At 41.7% G+C, this 10,179-nt stretch overlaps 1 protein-coding gene across 1 annotated transcript; it reads right to left on the bottom strand.

Annotated features, from left to right (window-relative positions):
* Positions 1–965: 965 nt before the first annotated feature.
* Positions 966–9,965, bottom strand: LOC140235071 (E3 ubiquitin-protein ligase RNF14-like). The gene is given in 8 exon segments (XM_072315108.1): positions 966–2,055; positions 2,711–2,883; positions 4,978–5,206; positions 5,674–5,982; positions 6,608–6,883; positions 9,199–9,287; positions 9,290–9,349; positions 9,699–9,965. Coding segments are annotated over 8 exon segments (1,554 nt in total). The 5' UTR covers positions 9,886–9,965; the 3' UTR covers positions 966–1,824.
* Positions 9,966–10,179: the final 214 nt, after the last annotated feature.

Genomic DNA, 10,179 nt, shown 5'->3' with positions numbered 1-10,179 from the left:
ATTAGTCGTGCAAAAGTATCCACTTTTACAGTAAAATATACCAGAACTTAATATACTGTACGAGCTGAAATTTTCGCGTACAGATATTTTTCGCGAATTGCTACTAGGAGGACATTGGCGCGTGTTGTTAATTTCGTGGTTGCGCCGGTCTAACTGAAAGTAACTATTTGCGTGTTGTTATTTTCGCGGTTCAAAGGCGATTCGCGAAATTCGCGAAAATAAAACCACCGCGAAAATTTCAGCTCGTACATTATCACATCATGTTTTCTGAGTGTGTGAATGGGTTACAAAAAAAAATGGCAACATCTCTCTTTAAAGACAAAGATACTCTTACAACATGGCTACTTTGGATTAAAGTACAATAAAAAAGCTTGTAATCGAGAATGGAGAGGTAACAAACATAGTCTAAAGTATATAATAAACCTCAGGATAATTTATATCATCTGTAAATCATATTTCAGCAATTCTTTGAGACCATTAAAAGTGTAATCTTTGTCATAGTAAAAGTTTGTCAAACTCCCCATATGGGCAATTCTATTTGTGCATGACATATCGGTAAAATGACACTTTCATGAGAAAAAACAAAACAATGTACTAATCGGTAAATATGAAATATAGTTTCATGTACTCTCTTTGGCAGAAAAGACCATTATTCCATGATCTTTGGATATAGAAATAGCAATGACTAACAGTAAAAGCAAAAATGAAGCCACAACCTTGTCCTTGAGCATTACCTTGTTAGACTGACTTATGAATCTCATCCATAAATCATTCTATGACTCATAAAAAAACACAGATGCGACTTTAATAAAAACCTGCCAATACATCCTAGGAAAAGTGGCTCAATGACAACTACGAGGCAAGAAAGTGTGTGCCTAAATGAAGAGAATCTTTCCATCAATAAAACACAGAGAGGGGGGGGGGGGGGTGGGTGTAAAACAATGTGATAATGAAAGAAATTATTGCAACGACAATACAGGATCACAGATATCCATAAGTTTGATGGCTAAAACGCACCTGATTGTAATGATCATGATTCCTGGGGGGATTAGTGGGACTAGAAGAATGTTGCCATTGTTCAGCAGTCAATTATTGTTATTCAAATTATTCATTTATTTCCTATCAAAGGATGGGGAAAGAGAATTCTGTTGAACAAAAAAATGAAATAATAATAACATGTATAAGGGGAATATAAATATACATATGCAACCTGCAGAGTGTTTGACTGTGTGGCACACACAGCTATGACAGCTTGCTATACAAGCAGAAGGCAATGCGAAGTGAAGCTTGAGGACAGAAAAATACTTTGCATGGTGATTTTCTGGACATTCTGTTTACTGCACTGCACTTATGCCCCATAAAGATGGCCATATCTGATATTACACAGCACTGATAGCATCTAGCCACATTTTGGACGCACTTGCGCCCATCCCTGTCGATGCTGGCAAAACATCATTATCACGGACACATTCCTGCACAGTGACAATAACATCAACCTCGTTTTCTTCCGCCTGACGTGATCATCACGCAAGTTCTTGATGTGCCTGCTCTTCATGTCACACAATGCCAGAGGCTACAGAAGACGGAGACTTCACCATGCCACTCTGACATAATTATCCATCCATCCGTCCATGCTCCTCGCACACATTGGAAGAAAAAAATATACATAATAAAAAGGGGTTTGCTGCATGTGGAAATGCAGTATTTCACCCCAAGCATGAGAATGAGGCAACCAGCACAGTTCCTGAAGACGACGCCTTCAGAGTGCATTAGTTATCCACGTCCATTTGTGCAATGATGATGATAAAACAGGCTAATTCCCTGTCAGATGTAATTCCACCAGTTGTCGATACCGACCACGTCGACGAGCTCGTTGGGATCCAAGTCTTCCTGCTCATCGTAGGTATCGATGACGCCTTCAAAGAGGCGATTGGCGCATTGCCCGCTGCCGCGGAAGTGGCTGTACGGGTCGGATCGGGGCAGTACCACAAAGCAGAGCCAGCAGAAGTAGCAGCGACACTTGGGGCATGTCATCTTGTTGCAGCCGTCATATTTCTGCCGACATGAGAAGATAATATTACACACATAAAAAAGGCAACTATGCTTCCTATATCCCCGCTGATTTTCAGGTACGTATGCACTCAAACAAGAACCAATCAACAAGAAGGATTCATTTTAATGGGTCAATTTTGTGCGTTTTACCGTCTATTTTCATCATGGCTACTACTAAATCACTAAATAATTTGTGTTTATTTACGTCTATGAAGGGCTTGTTTTCCATCAACTCATGACAAACCCTAATGACAAGCAGCTTTCAAGATACAGCTGTATCACACACCACTTGTATACACATTGAAAATACTGCAGTGCATCAACACCATGGACAAAATAAAGCTTTTAGAAAGCCGATCCACTGAGACCAAAAGTGTTATTATTTCATCCTACTAATCAATGCCTAATAAGCAATCGGGTTCATCAAACATCAGTGTTTGTCCATAGTCACAGACTCATATGGAATTACTGAACTCTATTTCCTACCTACCTCATTTAGCATAACATATACAGCAAAGGTGTGTCAATAGTCAGCTTGCATTTATGGGCATGGTTCTCACTTGGGGATATTAACATTACACAGAGATCACACACACACATACATACACAAATACACACATATGGATAGTGTGTGAAGGAAGGATAAGGACCAACATACCTGGATGGCGCAGGAGCACTGGGGGCAGTACTTGCTGTGCTTGCGGATCCATTCCTCGCTGTTGCAGTCGTCGATGACCTGCCGCAGTGTCCGTTTGCCGAACTTTTGCTCCAGAATGGACCTCTCTTCCGAGGATGCATTCTCATACTCGTCCTTTAACTTCCGGTACTCCTCTGATAAAAACAAACAAACAAACAAACATCCAATCGAGGTTGGAGATAGAGTCAGATACTTCAAAAACATTTTTTTTTTTTTGCATGCCAACTTTTACTGTATTACAAAGACCATTGAGAAAGAAGGCCAAGGATGTGGCACAAGTCCTCCTCATCCCGGATATGAAATCTGTGTATACAGGTCAAACTCCACAGCATATTGCTCATTGCAACTTGAATGTGCAGCTGCCATAGGAGTTTAGACTTAAGATCAGTGCTTCCAAATTTGGAAAGGTACATGTAGTGAAATACATCTGTTACATCGGTGACACTTTTCCACATACTGATGTTTTTTACTGTCATAAATTCTTGTTCTTCAAACTTTCAGATCAAATGATATCCTCGTTAGAAAATGAAAAATGACAGATATTCCCACGAATATACCCTTCCATGCAGTTTGAAGTTTTCACACAAATGTCACTTTCTGAACATAAAATTGTGATAATATCTCCTTGTTGAATTTTCATAAAGTTTGCATGTCACTTAAATATTGCACAAATGACACACAAATACATTTTTAGTCATTCATTTATTTATTCATACAAATATCCGTATCTGCAAAATTGTCAGCAAATACTGTCATTTGCATTGGCAGGGTGGAAAAAATTGCTCAAAGGTTTTTCCACTTACAGTAAAGATCACGGCTTAACATTTCATGTAAGAGAGCTTGTTTTTCCTGGGCACCTCACAAACTTCCAAATGCTGGATAGAAATACATGTACATGTCCCAAGAGTGTGAGAGACCAATTTCTGGACTGAAGAATACACTATGCTCTTTCTGGATGGTAAATACAGCGGACTGGTAGTGTAACCACATCGGATATAATGAGATACTGGATAAGAGGTAATTTTGCAGGGGCCATTCTTTTATATCCTTCTCTTTTAACCCTATAAAGCCCAAGGGGGGGGGGGGGGCACATTGTGCCATCCTGCCATATTTTCGTTTGCCACTCCTACACCTTTTACTCGATTTCAACCAAATTTGGTGACTTTTCCTAAAATCTTATTGCGAACATTTTGATATATAATTTAGTTATATCCGATATTGCTGGTTGCCATGGCAACCGTAAACTGACAACCATGTTCGTCCGATTTTGCATGATTTTCTGTTCAAATTTCAGTTAACAATATAATAATGGATGGAATGGGGGTTTTCTTGGCTGTAATTTGCTGAAGGACCAAAATGTGAAGTTATTATGGTTGTGAATTACCCTGAAATGGTCTTCTTATTATTTCCTTTATTTTTTATATGACATAGGCATCAAACAATAGACATAATAGAAATAATCAAAAATACAGCATTTTCCAAAGACTACCCTTTTATTTTGTGTTATCTTCACACAAGCTTTGCCTGTAATATCATTTCTTCATCAACTTAAAATTTCAATATTTTGGAAATATGAAATATGATACCAATATATGTACCCATTCCAAGCAATACATCATAGGTTTCATATATTTCTTTATATTGTATTGAATAGCGCCCCCACATGTTGACCTTGAGAAATTTCAACAGTAACAAATAGTGAAGGTTGACTTGCTTTTCCTTTGTGGTAAATATGAAAATGATTGATATGAAATAAAAACATATATAGTTGGGATAAAGAAATAAAAAGAAAAAACACGATTTTAGCATATTTCCTATGTATTTCTTTGTATTTTGGTTAATAGCACCCTCAGTGGATGACCTTGGGAAATTTCAAATGTTGGGTCCTGTAGAGTATGAGTTGCTCTACCCATGTGCCAAATATGACGGTCATACATCATATAATAAAGAAGTTATATAGGGGGGGCACAATGTGCCCCCCCCCCCCCCCCCCCCCCCTTGGGCCTGGAAGGGGTCAAAATAGCTTGGGCTTTATGGGGTTAAATCCCTGATATCATGAGATATCCAATATAACAAAGAATTTCAGTGGTCCCAAGCAGCTTATTACAACGAGGTTCCTTGTAGCATAACCAGCCATGTGTCAGCACACAAAGTGAAGGCAAAATACAGCTGCATGTAGTCAGTCAAACTTGTTTCATGCATCGCTTTTACACCAGCCTGTGACTCACCGTGGCTGATTTTGCAAGGGGCCACCCCATGGAAGGTGTTCTTGCACAGGATACAGAAGGCGAAGCGGCATTGGGGGCACAAACCCATGTTCGTCTTCTCGTCACGGATCACTGCACACTGACACGCCTTCCTCGGACAGAAGACGATGTCGCCCATCTCGCTCAGGGACAGGTCCAGCAGGCGTGCGTCGTACTTCTCAAAGACTTCGTGATCGACAAGTTCCTTGACCTGTGGCCAAGAGATATTACAGTAATGATTGATGACATTCTGCTACCTATCACTAAAGTCAAGACCAGAAGCACTCTAAAAATATCCACCATTTCAACTTTCAAATAGCATAATACCTACAGGAATATGGTACATCGTGTACAAAGTATTTGAGGATTTTATAACCTTGCCTAAAAAGGGTTAGATCACTTCATGTGATTTACACTACAATGTGGTAATTTTGCTCACAATTACACTAGAATAGCTGAAATGATAGCTGTTCTTACTATCTTTTTTTCTTTTTTTTTCATGCTGTGATGCTGAAGTGCTCTACAACACATATCCTGCTATAATTGTGATTAACATGAAAGGCTTTGCTTTTTCATATCTGGTGAGTTTAAACAACACCTCAAGAGCTGCATACACACTTTAAAAGGAGTGAAGTGGTTCACTGCATTGGGAATTTTGTGACAAGGGATGCTTCTCACCTGTGGGGCCAGTGCCTGGGACGTGCAGTCGTTTTCGGGACACAGCAGGCCCTTCACGTCCCCATCCAAGATCTTGACCCGGAAATGCTCAGCCATGCAGGCTTTGCAGTAGACATGGCCGCATCCTGAAAACTGGAGGCAGTCGCGGCCGAACTTGTCCTCGTAGCATACCCCGCACGTGTTGAAGGAGGAATCGAAGATGCGGTCCCGCGTCAGCTTGTCGTGGGCCACAATTGTTGGGGTGAGATGGGTGAGGGCGGCGGTATCCTGCATCGCTCGGACTCCCAACTTCATCGCTCCACCAGCGGGCTTCGATTTCATGGGAATTCACAAGAACACCAATCACACCGTTTACAAGCTAGAATCTAGGACTTAGCATTTTGAAATGATTATGGACTTTTTCATTGTAAGATCATTGACCTTTGACCCTTGACCTTGTCCACCTTCATCAATTTTCAAGCTTGATAAGCATATTTCGGTGACATGCCCATGGTGTAAATTTTGTGGTCACTGCTTAAAGCTGTGGAAAGTTATTTAGAGCATACTTTATGTGGTGCTTATTAGGTAAAGTTTATCTACATTTCGACCTCTGACCTTGTCAGAATTCATCAATATTCGAACTTGACTAGCATTTTTTGGTGCTGTACCTATGGTGTGAATTTAGTGATTATAGCTTACAGCTATGGAAAATCACAGAGAGTACAGCAAATTGCTGAAGACAATGCAGCTGCTGTCAGCAATGACAGAAAAATAATGCCTATGAAGTAGGTGTCATGAGAAGATAGGGCATTTGTCCCACTCTACATTGATACAGCATTACTTGGACAAGAGCAGGTTGCCTCTAAATAATAAGGGCAGCCCAATTTGATAATTCTCTGTAAAGAAAGGCAGGAGAGGAAAAAAAAAGAGGAAGTGGAAGAGATTGTTAACTCACCTGATGCACCAGCCCAACTCCGCCCGTGGCTCCCTCCAGTGCCTCCCCACCATCCCCGCCCGGTCCCGCCCTTGGTCCTGCCTGGTATCCCTGCCCTTCCATCATGGATCGCTGCCTCAGGGTGCGGGGCAGGTCTGAGATGTCCAGGTCAATGGGGGAGGTGATGCCCAGGTGGGAGAGGGTCTCCGCCTTGAGGAACTCGGTCCACTGGTAGATGACCACCTCATTAGCGTTGCTCTCCCATATTTCATCCAGCTTCTCACACAGTCTTGTCAGCTGAAAATAATACACACACATACAAGGGATGTGATTGGCAGTCACTCTATGACAAGGAATATTCAGTCCATCCCCTTTCCATTCTTTCTGACTGCAAACTCCTTTTTCACAGTGGAACCTAAAGTGCAATTTTACAAGCTCAGGTCGTTTTTGATCTATAGACTTACCACAAGCAGTGCAGGTTGACTGTAATGAATAAAGGGTATAAAGAATTAGAGGCACAGAATGGTTAAAATTTCTGCAAAGTCAGATTTTAAGACCCAGTAGCACGAGGACACCATGGGAGTGAGAAGGTGGGCCCGCTCCAATATATTTGAGAATCCCTGTGACGAATTGTGTACAGTTTTATCCTGATCTCCATTTGTAAGCACAGTGTACATACACAGCCAAAGTTTCTTGACTGGATTTGACCGTTACTGATGAGCATATGCTTTGATGCACATATTTGCCAGCACATGGCTCATGGTCGCTATTCTTTGATTTCGAATGCCTACAGTGGGCAGTGAACTCAATCAGACCACCCATTTTTGCCCACACTACTGAGGTTATACAGTTTGAATGCTGTAGAATCATATGCTTCACTTGTGCTAACTGAATTGTGTAATCGGTCATAACTTCCTATGCAAATTTAAGTTTAATTTGTCATTATTCCAGTTATAGCTCTCTCCGTTTTGCAAAGTGGTGATAGTGTAGACTAATGTCTTTTTCCATCTTGATGGTAATTTTCTTACACAATCAATTATTTGCCACATCACCTGTGCCCGAGGGAATCATTGCTTGTTGGGTTTGAAACTGTGCAGTATTGACTCCATGACAGAACTACTCATACTTCTTTTCAGTGGCAACAGCTGACAAAAACGAGGCAAGTGCCAAATTGTGTCTCGCCCATTGCGTACAAGGAATTAATATTTTTTATACCTCCCAGAAGTTAATTGACCTGCTTATGACCTTTGACCTTGTGGCGACCTTCAACACCCCAAGGGACATTTACCATCCAAGTTTGGTCACAAATGGACAAAGGGATCAAAAGTAATGAGCTATAATCGAAATGCGCCATAAAAACTTAACATTGGGCCCTAAAAATTTGTTGACCCTTTTTGTGACCTTTGACCTTGTGATGACCTTTAACTCCCAAGGGACATCTTCCAACCAAGTTTGGTCACAAACAGACAAAGGGATCAAAAGTTATGAGCCATAAACGAAATGCACCCTAAAAACTTAACATTGGGCCCTAAAAGTTCGTTGACCCCTGTCTGTGACCTTTGACCTTGTGGTAACCTTCAACTTCCCAAGAGACATCTACCATCACCCAAGTTTGATTGCTATTGTAGCAACATGTGCTGGAGTTACGTGTGATAAGAGAGTCTTGGAAGTAAACTTTAACATATGACCTCAAACGACCTTTGACCTTATCATGTGACCTCTTACCGCACCATAACATGAAGGTACCCCCAGTGCATCCATCACCCCAAGTTTGATTGCCATTGTAGCAACATGTGTTGAGTTACGTGTGATAAGAGAGTTATGTGTGATAAGAGAGTCTTGCAAGTAAACTTTAACGTATGACCTCAAATGACCTTTGACCTTATCCTGTGACCTCCAACGGCACCATAACATGAAGGTACCCCCAGTGCATCTATGACCCAAGTTAGGTTGTAATCCAAGCAACTTATGTGAAGTTATTTGTCAAAAGAGAGTCTTGCAGGTAAACTTTAACATAGAAAAGAGAGTCTTGCACATACTCTTTAATATGGGTCTAGGGCAATTACCCCCTGGGCAATTACCCCGCACCCTTCCCCTGGCCCTAATCATAATTCTAATCCTGAACCTAACCCTAACCCTAACCCAAACTCCTAACCCTAAACCTAACCCTAACCCTAATCTTTACTCTTACCTTACCACTAACCAGTATTTGGCCGGGGGTAATTGCCCTCCGGGGGTAATTGCCCGGATACGCTTTAATATATATGACCTCCAATGACCTTTGACATCATCACATGACCTCCGACAACACCATAACATGAAGATACCCCTAGTGCTTCTATCACCCAAGTGTGGCTGCCATTGCTGTAACAGTTGCCAAGTTATGCATCATAAGAGAGTCTTGAAGGTAAACTTTAACATTTGTGACGGACGACGGACGGACGACGGACGGATGACGGACGGACGCCATTTGGATCCCTTAGTCTCGCCTTCACCTCCGGTGGGCGAGACAAAAAAAAATCAGAAGGGTAAGTCCAAAAACTCTTTTCTAGGCAGGACAGCACAGCAGGGCCAGCAACACCAGCATTTACTTGGCAGCAGCCAGATCTCACCTGGTTCACAGAGAGCCACTTCGAGGAGAGAGTGAAGTCAGGGGCGCTCTTGGACGGGTAGTCCCGAGGATACTGGAAGTTGAGCTCTATGGGGGCAGCGAGACGACGGGAAGGAGCCAGGAGTTCTCCCCATTCTCCCTTAGAGTGGCACCTAGACAGGGGTCATCGTTAAACTGAGCCATTCAATGTGCTGCTTTACTGTCATGCAAAATTGTCATGCAAAATGTATTCTTCACGAGAAGAAACAAGTACCAGATAAGATTACTGTACAAATGTATCATAATCCACCAGAAACTATATAAGCACAACAAGTATGCAAACATATACACCCCGATTAATTTTCTTTTCCTCTAATTTACAGTGGAAAAAAAATAGAAAAGAAATACATTCAGATACATTAATTAATCATCTGCCTTTCCCATTCAAATGGGTTTGAAATTGAGAAAGTAGAATCAATGCACGATCACTGTCAATGGCGATTTGTTAAGTAGTCAACCCACCAAGCGCCCTCGCTTGCTGTACCATGGTCCCACTCAGCTTGACGCAGCAGTCGTCAGGGAGCTCGACGGCGGCATAGAAGCTGCCTCCGCACTGGTCCTCGAGAGCCGCGAACGTATCCTCATCCTCGAAGATGCTGGCAAGTGCCAGCAGCTCATTGGCCTGGTTCTCCTTGTCGTCCTCGTCCATTGACGTTGGCTATAGGGATGTGCAGCAATGGGAGGCTGGTCCAAGCATTAAAGCCAATGTCATCTCATGGTATGCCTCACAATTCTGTCATTCACAATGAAGTAATAATAACAATGATTATGATGACAACAACAGTGAAACATTGAAGAATAGTAGTAGTAGTAGTAGCAGTAGTAGTAGTAGTAGTAGTAGTAGTAGTAGTAGTAGTAGTAGTAGTAGTAGTAATAGTAGAAGTAGTAGTAGCAGTGGTGGTGGTGGTAGTAGTAGTGGTAGTGGTGGTAGTAGTAGTAGTAG

Source organism: Diadema setosum, chromosome 11, assembly GCF_964275005.1.
Source record: "Diadema setosum chromosome 11, eeDiaSeto1, whole genome shotgun sequence".
Taxonomy (NCBI): domain Eukaryota; kingdom Metazoa; phylum Echinodermata; class Echinoidea; order Diadematoida; family Diadematidae; genus Diadema; species Diadema setosum.
This window is presented reverse-complemented; position numbering and strand designations above follow the sequence as displayed.